Here is an 11,755-nt window from a genome sequence, read left to right as displayed (position 1 = left end):
TATATACATATGTATATATACATACATATATATATACATATGTATATATACATACATATATATATATATATATATACATATGTATATATACATACATATATATATACATATGTATATATACATACATATATATATATATATATATATATATATACACATATAGTACCTAACCGTTATTTGATGCGTACTACACTTCATAAGAAAAGTCGAGAAAGAAAAATACCTTTATATATTTTATTTTTTGATCAGATGAGCGTTTAATGAATATTAATAAGAAAAAAAAACAGGTTGAGAATGCGATATAAGGGAAATTTATTAACCTACAATGAAACGTAAATATTTTTTACAACGTATACTTCATTAACGGAAAGGTTCACTTTATTTATCCGCTTGATTTTATTATAAACATTTTGTTAATTAAAAAACATATGCACTTATGTTATCTTACATACTATTGCGAGAATAATGCAAAGCGATTTACAATATATATATGTATATGTATATATATATGTATATATATATATATTAAGTTTTCTTCCTTCAAATATTTTCCCTGCAATGGTTTTGATACCAAATATATTTTAATCTATATTTATAATTGTATTTCTATTTATATATACACAGCTTCTTTATACATACATGCGTATATTGGATATATGTATGTATATATTTATATATAAACAATATAATATGTACATACATGTATTACGACGTGATATTAACGACTTTAACGTCTCATGTTATTATTATATATTATTATTAATATTATTATTTTTATTATTATTATTATTATTAATATTAATATTATTATTATATCATCATATGCACGCGGATAAATATATATATTTATAGAAAATATATACACCTGTGTGTATGCATATGTAACATTGATCAATGTAAGGTAATTATTTGATATCACTATTGCGCTATTTTGGCGTAAATAAAGTCATACGTTCGAAAGAACCTGAATGTTCATCGTTCTTTATTATTTCAAAAGTTTCTTTCGTCGTGTAAACGTACAGTTGTAATTTCTTTTTTTTATTTTTGCATAAATTTAATTATGACAAGCGTAATTTTTTTAAACTATCAAATAAAATTTTTGGAATCGAGTCCGTTTGCTAAAAAATTATCACGTTTGTTACACGGAAACTAAATAAAATAATGAAAAAAAAAGAAAGACTATTGCAAACAGAGTTGTGAGTAAATCATGCGTTAAGTTAAGCAATTTTTTTTGAATGCGTTATTATACTCGTTAAAAGGCTTGATAAATAACAATTGATTATATCTTTTCAAGTAATTACGAGTAAAATTTCTGTATTGGCTGTTGTTATTATATATATATATACTTATATTATATAATCATAGATAATTAAGTCAGCGAATCGCGTGCAAGCAAAATACGCGTGTTGCGTGTATCTATAAATGTATATAAAATCGTTCAAACGCAAATTATTAATAAATGAAAGTAACGAGAGATATATGCTGTTTAAATCATTTTACTCACGAGCCTTATACTTCTTTTTTTTTTAAACTACATAACAAATATTATATGTGAAGACATTTGTTATTGAATAGAATATTTGTATGTATGTATGTATATATATATATATATATATATATATATATATGTATATATTAATGTATTATGTATATATATGTATGTATATAATATATATTATATTATTATATATATAATTATGTATTATGTATATATATATATATATATATGTGTACATAATATATATATATATATATATATATATATATATATATATATATATATATATATTAATATTTTTTGTCAAAGGATCGTGTTGTACGACTGTACTTATTTTGGTATTAATTATGATTAAATAATCGCGTTAATAGTTAATAATAACAAATTAGTTAATAATAAACCATTATCTTATTTATCTCTATCGAGAATATAAATAAATCTTCTTCATTAAATAAATAACCTTCGTTATTTGCGTGCGCAAATAAATCTAAGTTTTTATACAAGAGCGCTGCTAACGTATACGGAAATCTTGTGCATTTATAGGTATATTATGTGTGTATTATATATATATATATATATATATATATATATATATATATATTATATATATATACAGGGTGCGTCATCATGTGAACTAACAAAACAAATTGCTTCACTTTTTCTTATTTTTCTTATTAAAACAGTCTTTTACGTTTAATTTGTTGTAATAATCGGTTTTGAAGTGAAACAATATACAGTACCTAAATTTCGTTGTGTACTTTCTTCGGTGGCTCACTATGTATATTTTCTGTCATTTAATATTAGGAGAATCTAGAACGAGGTGGCTGGACCCTGAGCCTTTGTTTTTGAGTGCGAGGCGATCGCGACGTAACCCGAAATTCAAGAGGCAAGTCGTAACAGCGACAAACACAACAACTTGGAAACTTGAACCAATCGCTGAATATGCCACGACACTCGTTATTGGGATCATAAGCTAAGAGTCTATGAAGTCTATACTGCTGTTCGCATCTGCATCCATCCCTACAGTACATCTGCTTGTTTTCGTGTCTGGCGTAAAAAAATTAAAGAAGACTTGATTAATTCAAATCTTTTGTTCAGATTCAAGAGTGAAATATAACAGAGAAAATGAAATAACGTTTGATATTATTGCTACTTACGTGCACTTCTCCCAATGGACGTATTGTTCAAAAGGATAAAGATTAAGGAGAGCAAGTACCTCGCCTCTAGTATTATTAGCCCAAAATGGTGCTACTACTTCTTCTTTTACAGGACAAGCATTTCTATATACCACAAATGAATCTATTACATTAAGTTAAGTTAAAATTATTTTACATGAGTCCACGTTCATGCAAATACTCACACTCCACGGAGTTTCAAAACAGGTTGTTCCTGTTGTTGATCCTTCGCGGCAACGTCTTGATAAAGCTGACCTTCCATATTTACCGTTGCTGGTCTCGTCGACGGTCTATATTCTGGACGCGGTCTGAATTTCTGTTGATCATCACTGACAAAGGTCTCGTGAATAGTCGTTTCTTTGCCTACGTCGAAGGAATCTTTAGTGAAAACTGTTGACGAAGTTGGCGCATCCAAACTCTCAATATTCGAATCATCCTCAATGTCCAATTCTGGTACTTCCGTTTGTTCCGTTGGCTCTTCCAACTTGTCTTCAACTTTTTCATCAATCTTCTCATCTATTCTATCAACTTGTCCGGATATCTCGTTGATGCTTAAATTCTGCTCGCGAACGATCTGCGTGTGTATAACTGTTTCGTTTTTTTCTTCGACTTCGTTGTCCACTCTTTTAAGTGTAGTTGAAGCTGAGGATTGTGTACTATCGATTTCTTTTGTAGTAACATCAACGCTAGATGATGAAGCTGTTGTTGAAGCAACCATAGTCGAGGTTACCGGCGTAGTCGAAGATCCCATGGAAGACACTATCGTAGTCGATGACGTTGTTGTACTCGTCGCTGAAGAAGTTACCATTGTTGTTGTGCTAGTGGAGGAATCGTCGGTCGCTCTCAATCTGTTGTATTCGTTCAATTTTGGAAATTTACCAAATCTCTTAGTTGTAGGATCGTTAAAGGATCTACTAGTGAAACTACGACCCCCATATTCTTCGCCATCGACTCTTAGTATCCTCTCTTCGTCTTCTATCGAATCAAATTCGTCCTCGTATTGATATCCCCTATGATTTATCAGCGAAATAAATATGTTAGAGAATCAGTAAATCCTTTTTGTAAATTTTTCAGACATTTTATATCATGGTACTTACCTAGAGTCATCGGAAAAATGATGATAGTAATCATCATACTTTAATTCTATGTCGTTCTTCTCAAATTCTGCCTTCAAAACGTTTATATATTTTTCATCGCCATACATACGTCTCATCAGACCTTGATTTTCTTGTACAAAACGACGTACAGCATGCCTACGATCGAAATAATCGAATGAACATAAACAAATCATTCACATTTGTATATATGTGTTCTAATAATATATCGAACTAAAGCATAGTAGAATTACATAGTCGGATCATGTTCTACTCATATCAAATTCAATAGATGAAAAATATGTTTTGACGTACGCTTGCGAAACACTTTCTTCGATCTATCTATGTCAATGGAATAGAAACTTTGAATAGGTTGATTTGGTAAATAAAAAAAAAAAGTATGTTGTATCAAGAGCTATATCGATATTTTCAAAGAGGGATACGTACATATGGGGTATAATAAAAAAATAAAGAAAATAAAGTACCAGGGATAGGAGCTACCAGCGATCGTGCACCAACTCTGCCGGCGAAAGTCACATGGAAGATTAACGATTGCGAATGCAATTGTACGTCCGGCACGCGAATATGGTTTGCTGCACGCTGATGATGCGTCGTATCCGAAAGTACTTGGACCACCACCACCATTTCCTTGACATCTCACTAGCTGCACTCTGATCACCTGTAATTACGTCGTATGCATATATGTGTGTGCGTGACGTGTATAATATAACTAATAAATGATGAAAAGTAATCGAATGTTGGTTGTCGATCAGATTAATATATCACTGACTAGTTAGCACGATCCCGTTAATGCTACAGGCTTCGTGTTGTCATTACCACGTGCAAGCGGGATCGCAAATCGAGTCCGAAATCTCGACTCGATCAAGAGTTCAATCGATGAATATTGACCGACCGGTTTTCGTAAAGCGAGTTAAAGATAATAGGGCGGAAGTTGATGCATTACAGTTAATGTAATGATTTGAAAAAGAAAAACAAAAAGAAAAAAAGGAGAAGATGAAAAAAGACGTAAAAGAAAGGAGATTCAAGGAAAAAAAAGGTTTGCTCTTAAACTTAGACTCATGTTAATGAACTCACCTGAAGAAGAAGAAACGCGATTAATTTCATAACTCGCTTAGTTTGGGGCACGTCGTTTTCGACGTTTTATTTATTTTAATTTTATTGTTTTTTTTTATTTTCTATTTTTTTTGTTTTCGTTTTTCTTTTTGTTTTGTTTTGTTTTTTTTTTTTTTTTTTTTTTTTTTTTTTGTTTTTTTCTTTCTTTATGAGCGAGGGCCCCGACACAATCAACGTCGCGGTCCCGCTTATGGCCACTGTCGTCTATCGGTTTCACTGACAGTTTATCGGCACTTTGACGAAGAAAATAAAATAAAAAGGTGTATATATTAGAGAAGAAAGCTCGAAGAGTATTCGCGCGGAGTACTCGCGAAGGGTAGAGGGGCTCGTGGCTACATGACAGCACCTCCGCGTGCAAAGAGGATGCTTTCATTACTGGCCTCTCTCTTCGCCTACCTCGAGTCTCCTCCTCGTTCTCTCGTCACCCACCGCCCATGCAACGTGAACGTTCACTTGAAAAAAGATCGCCCCTCTCGAGGACGAAGATCGGATCGACTCTTCTGTACTCGTGAATCCTCCTTGTGAAAGAGAGAGAGAGAGAAAGAGAGAGAGAGAAAGAGAGAGAGAGAGAGAGAGAGAGAGAAAGAGAGAGAGAGAGAAAGAGGTATTTAAAGAAGAAGAAGAAGAAGAAAAGGGAGGAGAGTCGAGCAAGACGAGGAGTAGGTCATCGTCGCTTGTACCGTTAGTTTCGCTACCATTGATGTGTGTCACGGGGGCCTAACAGTGACGTAGCAACAAACTATGATGGGACTTGGACTTCCGGCGAACACAAAATTTTTTTTTTCTTCGCTTCTTTCTTATTCTACGTTGACCTTTTTTCTCATCTTAATTTCATTTCTTTTTCTTTCTATTTATTATTAATAAAAGATTTCGACCTTTCACAACACCTCTCTCTTTTTTTCTTTCTTTTTCTCTCTCTCTCTCCTTCTTATTTACCAAAAACATCTGCAAACGAACATACCTAGATCTATTCATCTTTCAATGTTTTAATTTCTTTAGAACTTTTCTAACGATCTAAACGTAAAATTTTATTACCTTAAATGAAGAGAAAATATAAATATCTTTTTTTAATATCTCCAGGTAACTAACGATGGTATTACGTTACTGTACCTGTAATGTGTTTATAGAGTTAGAAAAAGACAACGTAGTCACTCGTAAAAGCGACTTATGTCTTACAACGAGACAGCTCGTATGTTCCACTAACCTCGAAAACACTGTCACTGATGCTTCTTTCACTGAATTTCCTCGCTTTTGTACAAAGGGGGACCTTAACAGACCCAGGCTAAACCCTCATTAAAGTCTCGAGCTACGACATCATCCCCTCTATCGATTTCTTCTCTCTCGATTAATCTTTGAAGATTGATAAACAACTTCGAGAACTTACTGGAAAATGAAAAGAAATTTTTATAAACTGATAATGTTTTTCATTTGATATTAAAAATTCAACTTTTTTTAAAATTATTTTCTTAAAAAAAAAATCTTTAAAGTTAATCTTTAATTTAATTTTAATTAATATATTTAAACAATCATATTTTGCATTATTGCATTAATATTTTTGATTGACTTTCCTTTACCTTTTCCTTTACAAAGATACATCTTTAAATAATATTACACAGTGTTCCGTTAGAAAGATATTAATGTTATCCGATGATGCGTTGAAAACAGTCAACCTTATAGTAATGATCTTTTGCCATCTAATTCATACCTAATAGAGCGTGTCTATTATAAATCGTTGACAACATAATTTGTACCTTCAGAATCCATATGTTTATGAATTTTAATATATTTGTCGCCAAATTTAAATGAACTTATTTAATTTTTTCATATTATACGTATTACATATCGTTTGGTAAGAAAGGAGTTTTCCTTTTTATGATAAACAAAAGCATATGACTCTTTGAACTTAGACTTGTCCATTACTTAAAGCAATGTTTCTCAACGTGGAATTTATAGAAACATGTTCACTTGCGTAAAATTGAAAATTTGTTTGATAAAATTTTGATAGTATTAGACATAGTTAGAAACATAATATGTCGGTCTTTAAAAATTTTTTAACTTCGAAAGATAAAGTTGGGAACTACATTGTTTTGTACAAAACTATGTTCCGTATTATCATTAAGATAAAGAAAATTTATGAAAATTATTCAATTATATGATTGTTCAACAAACATTCAAAGATAATATTTATTGATATTTATTCAACGAATATACTTTTTTAATTTTTTGTAACCATGGTCGATCGTTGGTAATGATTAGACTTCTTGTTGTATGCTATGTAATAGCAAGTGAGTCAAACTGAATAATAATAATAACAAAAAATTCTTATAAATTACGTTATAAATCATTTATGTATTACAAATACATTGTTATTATATTATTTCTACAATTAACAATTTCATATGAAAAATTTGTATCAGAACATTAAGATATCATATATGAATGTCTAATTTAAAACATAACCTTAAAGGATAGCTTGTTTACTTACGTGATCAGTGGCAATGAATTAAATTGTGTTATTACTTATAACATGGCAAATAAAAATCCAAACGAAATAGTACTGAGCTATCAAGATTGTCTACTTCGCAATTCTGATGTAGATTTACTGAAAGGTCAACATTGGCTCAATGATGTTATTATTGGATTTTACCTTGAGTATTTAGATAATCATCTAAATATCCCAAATAAAAATGAAATACTTTATATTAGTCCGGAATTAACTCAACTATTGAAAATGACAGATCCGGCGCAGTACGATATATTTTTAGAACCCATCGAAGCTCCTATTAAGAAATTTATTTTTTTCCCATTAAATAATATGAATAGAAAAGATGTACCTGGTGGATCGCATTGGAGTTTATTAGTATATTCTAAGCCAGAAGAAACTTATTTTCATTTTGATTCTTATCAAGGTACTAATGGATCGATAGCTTCAATCTTTACCAATAACCTCATGTTGTATTTTCATTGTAAAAATGAGAAAAAATTCATTGAAGTGGAATGTCCGCAACAAGATAATGGATATGATTGTGGATTATATGTTTTATGTTTTACGGATATAATTTCTCGTCATGCTTTAGAAAATGGTAAAATAAGAGATTGTAAATTAAATACTGTTAATTCCTATGTTAAGTCTAAACGAAGAGAGTTATTGTGTTTGATTGATGAAGCAAAGAAAAAATAAAATCACAAATATGTTAAATTTAATATATACATGTATAAATAATTATATTCTTCCATTTAAATTTAATATATATATAAGAAATTATATAACATTCCATAAAAAAAATATTGATGTATGTATTGTTATAAAAATTACAAATTCTTTTAATAAAAAATATGTTAATTTATCAATACTTATACTATACTATTACATTTATTATTCTTAATAGAAACATTATAAGTTTGTATTTAAGGTTTAGGATAATATTCGTAAGAGTATAATAGAAAATAAAATTTGAGAAAAGATTTGTTTCAAAAGATACGTTAGTCATCGTATACCTGCTTATTTCAATACATTTTTCTATTCAACCCGGTTTTCTTCAGAATTAACGGTATGTTACTAACGGCATCGAGGATAATAGAACTATTTTAAAGCTCATATAATCTTTCTTATAAATTAAAACCAGAATTTTAAATAAAGGCATTTTCTATTAGTAAAACTTTTAAGAACCATAAATTATCATAAATTTGGAAAAGAAAGTGCCATTTGAGTCTAACTACATAGATTTACTGGACAATTTTTAAAGAAATTATTGACTGTACTATACAATAGATCAAGCTTATTTTCCAACAGTCGAAATACCTCTGTAATTATCTTCTGATACTTTATGTTATTAGATAAAAGAGAAATCGAAACTTTTGTTAAATGATTCATCCTCTTATAAAAAAATTATATTGACATTTTTTTATACTTTCTTATAACTTTCTTTTACGTATAATTTTAAAATATAGCATTTTATTTATTTTAAGAATATATTCAACATGTAATCGTAAGTACTGAAATACCTTAATAGATGTCGACACGAAGTTAAGAAAATGGATGAAGTTAACCAACCAGTAACTAATGATCTATGGAAATATGATTCTCAATTTGACACTTATTGCTTTCACAGAATTTATGTAAAATTACTTTTATATACATGATGAATGATTATAAAATGCCTATTATCGAGCCTACTATTGATTATACAAAGGTGGAAATATTTAAACATCTATTTTTCTTTGCATGTAACGTATAACTTGAAATTAATATTATTTTTACTTTAGTTTTAATGATAATTTAAGTGTTATTTTTCCTTCAAAGGTTCCACCGATAAATCAAAAAAGAACAATTTCTTTTATTAATCATTTTATTATACATACTGTAACGTTTCTTAATAAATTTGCACTATCATGTGAAGAGAAATTATTTGAATTTGAAAATAAACTTCAAAGAGTAGAAGCATCTTTAGCAATTCTTGAATCTCGGGTATGTATTAAAAAAATTAACAATACTTTTTATTTCTGTTAAATATTAAACCTATTTATTAATTAACATCATATATCGTCTTTATCAGTTATCTTCGATACCAGACTTGCAACCAAGCACAGATATTCAAAATGATAACATCAAAGAAAACAATGAAGTTAAATCTGAGAATGTAGAAGTCTCAAAAATAGATGAACCAGATAACGTAGAGGAAAACAAATCTAGTAGCAATGAATCTTGTATACAGCAAGTTGAAAGAGATCCTCGTTATGATAAATATTTTAGAATGATTCATTTTGGTGCACAAAAAGAAGCAGTCAAATTACAAGTACAACAAGAAGGACTGGACCCGACTGTTTTGGAGTAAGTCTTTACTTTTATTAATAATCATAATAAATCATTATTTCATTGCATTTTGAAATTGTAAAGATGCATGATTCTATTTATAGGATAAATTTTATATTGCGAATATTCATTGCATTTGTTGTAATTTTCTATTCTGTATTTTTAATCAACAATAACAGCATTTTTATCTTTTAACCATAACAGCGAGCCTCAACATATATCTTCTAAAGGCAAATCGAATGTGGCAAATACAACTGCGAGTCAAAGTGACTAACTAATTGAATGTTATAAACATACTATCGTTAACATATTTGTTATATCAAAAAATCACTCTTAATAAAATAAACAAATATAAAAATTCAGATTTATTTTATTTCTTATTAAATTTACAGAACATAGCGTAAAATAAATCATTTAGAACTGAATCATTTGTCCCTGAAAATAATAATATATTAAAGATTAGTACTTTAAACATTAGTATTTCATAGAATTTAGGTATGTAAAATTGTTGTAATGTATTTACCTTACGTTTCTTGTCACCACCTAATTCGAAGTGCTTGCATCTTTTAAGAGGAATTTGTTTTCTGTACTTACACTCTGTACATTCCATTCTTAACACTATCTTCTTGGTAGTTTTAGCCTATCGATGAAAAAGAAATACTATTGTAACACAAATCTTAGTATTGATTGATATGTAGCAATGATAGTATGTAAGAAGATATTTTAAATACAATTACAGATTATATATTTGTTTTATAATATTAAACATTTTCTTTATTATGTACATATAACATAATCTGAAAAATAAACATACCTTCTTTCTGAATATAGGTTTTGTTTGACCACCGAAACCTTGTTGTTTACGGTCATAACGTCTTCTACCTTGTGACGCATGTCTTTCTTTGCTCTTTTTATATTGTGTCACCTTATGTGGTTTGTGTACTTTGCATTTCTTGCAAAAAGTACGTCTTTGCTTCGGTACGTTTACCTGTAAATGAAATGGATCACATTTCAATGTTCATATAAAGTTGTAGTTCTAAATAGAAAAATTTAATAATATCGAATATGCATTTTCGTAATATTAATATCAAGGACAACTTAAATCAAAAAGTCTAAAGAGTTTTTTTACTGATATTATTTGCAAAATTTTGTTGACTATACATTATTATTTGATTATAAAAGAAGTAGAAACTTGAACATTCAAGTATTTTAAAGGTTATGTTCATTATTGACAACAATGTTACTTTGACGAAGAAATATAAAATGTATATTCAAAATTATAGTAAATATTATTTCTTTAATTGCACTGTTTTTTATAAACTATATAAACTTAGGATTAAAAATTTAATAATGGATTTAGAAAACACCATAAAATGTAAACTTCACCTACCATCTTGAACGTTTATGAAGAAAAGGAAGGTAGTACAAAACGGAAGTCAAGTTAGAGAGATACGTGCGCATGCGTCTATTACTCGTGTTGTATAAAATGTTGTCAAAATGTGTCTTTTAAATTTGTTTCCATTATATTTATAATATGTCTAGAATACAAAATCAAGATATTTTGTATAAAAATACAATAGATAAACTAAACGCTGAATATTTTATAAATAAATAATACGAAGATAGCTTCAATGACGGAAATCCAAAAGCGACATTTAATCGATAAAATCAACTTTATATTAAAGTATACATCATAAAGAATATAAGATATTTTTTTCAGTAAAAAAGTAATAAATTATACGGAAATAGATGTATGATTTTACGATTATATAATACGGCCGATAGATGCGTAGGCTTATTGCAAATTTAGAATAATTCACGCAACTTCGTGAAGTTAACTATGTTCTCATATTAAAGTCAGCTGTTTGTTTCTTCTCAAAACAAGTAATAGTTTTGTCAATTTATTTATTAAAAAGAAGATTAAATTGATATTTATTCGATGAGAAAATAAATCTTAAAAATTTTTAATTGTTAGGATTTACAAATCTAGATAATTATAAACGATGAAAAATATTTTGGTTGCAACAATATTGGAACGCGT

The 11,755-nt window shown here is 28.8% G+C and overlaps 4 protein-coding genes across 8 annotated transcripts; 2 read left to right on the top strand and 2 right to left on the bottom strand.

The window, feature by feature from the left end:
• Nucleotides 1-2,183: 2,183 nt before the first annotated feature.
• Nucleotides 2,184-7,873, bottom strand: spz4 (Spaetzle domain-containing protein 4). 4 transcript variants are annotated; one of them, XM_085656513.1, is made up of 8 exons: nt 7,736-7,873; nt 7,387-7,503; nt 6,106-6,284; nt 4,253-4,446; nt 3,771-3,926; nt 2,859-3,683; nt 2,656-2,778; nt 2,184-2,545 (listed from the first exon to the last, which is right to left on the bottom strand). In XM_085656513.1, exons 5-8 carry the CDS (start codon nt 3,884-3,886, stop codon nt 2,299-2,301), a joined length of 1,311 nt encoding a protein of 436 aa, XP_085512639.1. In that variant the 5' UTR covers nt 3,887-3,926; nt 4,253-4,446; nt 6,106-6,284; nt 7,387-7,503; nt 7,736-7,873; the 3' UTR covers nt 2,184-2,298. The 4 variants fall into 4 exon arrangements, with proteins under 4 accessions (XP_085512639.1, XP_085512640.1, XP_035725713.2 ...); XM_085656514.1 differs by lacking the exon at nt 7,387-7,503 and having other exon boundaries at nt 7,736-7,844; XM_035869820.2 differs by lacking the exons at nt 7,387-7,503; nt 7,736-7,873 and adding an exon at nt 6,476-7,023.
• Nucleotides 7,429-8,154, top strand: LOC118443197 (sentrin-specific protease 8). Its single transcript, XM_035869824.2, has one exon. The coding sequence runs from the start codon at nt 7,429-7,431 to the stop codon at nt 8,080-8,082; it is 654 nt and encodes a 217-aa protein (XP_035725717.1). The 3' UTR covers nt 8,083-8,154.
• Nucleotides 8,155-8,936: 782 nt separating this feature from the next.
• Nucleotides 8,937-10,076, top strand: CCDC53 (Coiled-coil domain containing 53). Of its 2 annotated transcripts, none has more exons than XM_035869464.2 (4): nt 8,937-9,128; nt 9,205-9,369; nt 9,458-9,732; nt 9,919-10,076. In XM_035869464.2, the coding sequence occupies exons 1-4, from the start codon at nt 9,048-9,050 to the stop codon at nt 9,986-9,988; spliced, it is 591 nt and encodes a 196-aa protein (XP_035725357.2). In that variant the 5' UTR covers nt 8,937-9,047; the 3' UTR covers nt 9,989-10,076. The 2 variants fall into 2 exon arrangements, with proteins under 2 accessions (XP_035725357.2, XP_035725358.2); XM_035869465.2 differs by having other exon boundaries at nt 8,941-9,094.
• Nucleotides 10,067-11,252, bottom strand: RpL36A (ribosomal protein L36A). The gene is made up of 4 exons (XM_035869467.2): nt 11,105-11,252; nt 10,529-10,702; nt 10,238-10,354; nt 10,067-10,149 (listed from the first exon to the last, which is right to left on the bottom strand). Exons 1-4 carry the CDS (start codon nt 11,105-11,107, stop codon nt 10,129-10,131), a joined length of 315 nt encoding a protein of 104 aa, XP_035725360.1. The 5' UTR covers nt 11,108-11,252; the 3' UTR covers nt 10,067-10,128.
• Between the last annotated feature and the right edge of the window lie 503 nt (nt 11,253-11,755).

Source organism: Vespa mandarinia, chromosome 4 (genome assembly GCF_050613455.1).
Source record: "Vespa mandarinia isolate Hongniang chromosome 4, ASM5061345v1, whole genome shotgun sequence".
NCBI lineage: Eukaryota > Metazoa > Arthropoda > Insecta > Hymenoptera > Vespidae > Vespa > Vespa mandarinia.
The sequence above is the reverse complement of the archived record's forward strand: the minus strand, read 5'-3'. Positions and strand labels throughout refer to the sequence as shown.

Bases quoted from the DNA above. Each gene is read 5' to 3' on its own strand.
- spz4 (XM_035869818.2), bottom strand. From the start codon at position 4,892: ATGAAATTAATCGCGTTTCTTCTTCTTCAG. The intron at 4,447-4,862 runs GTGAGTTCATTA...ACGTAATTACAG, and splicing joins TCGCGTTTCTTCTTCTTCAG to GTGATCAGAGTGCAGCTAGT. The intron at 3,927-4,252 runs GTACTTTATTTT...TTTCGATCGTAG, and splicing joins GCTGGTAGCTCCTATCCCTG to GCATGCTGTACGTCGTTTTG.
- RpL36A (XM_035869467.2), bottom strand. The intron at 10,355-10,528 runs GTATGTTTATTT...TTTCATCGATAG, and splicing joins AACCTATATTCAGAAAGAAG to GCTAAAACTACCAAGAAGAT. The intron at 10,150-10,237 runs GTAAATACATTA...TATTATTTTCAG, and splicing joins GTGGTGACAAGAAACGTAAG to GGACAAATGATTCAGTTCTA.
- LOC118443197 (XM_035869824.2), top strand. From the start codon at position 7,429: ATGGCAAATAAAAATCCAAACGAAATAGTACTGAGCTATCAAGATTGT.
- CCDC53 (XM_035869464.2), top strand. From the start codon at position 9,048: ATGATTATAAAATGCCTATTATCGAGCCTACTATTGATTATACAAAGG. The intron at 9,129-9,204 runs GTAACGTATAAC...TTTCCTTCAAAG, and splicing joins ACATCTATTTTTCTTTGCAT to GTTCCACCGATAAATCAAAA. The intron at 9,733-9,918 runs GTAAGTCTTTAC...TAACCATAACAG, and splicing joins CTGGACCCGACTGTTTTGGA to CGAGCCTCAACATATATCTT.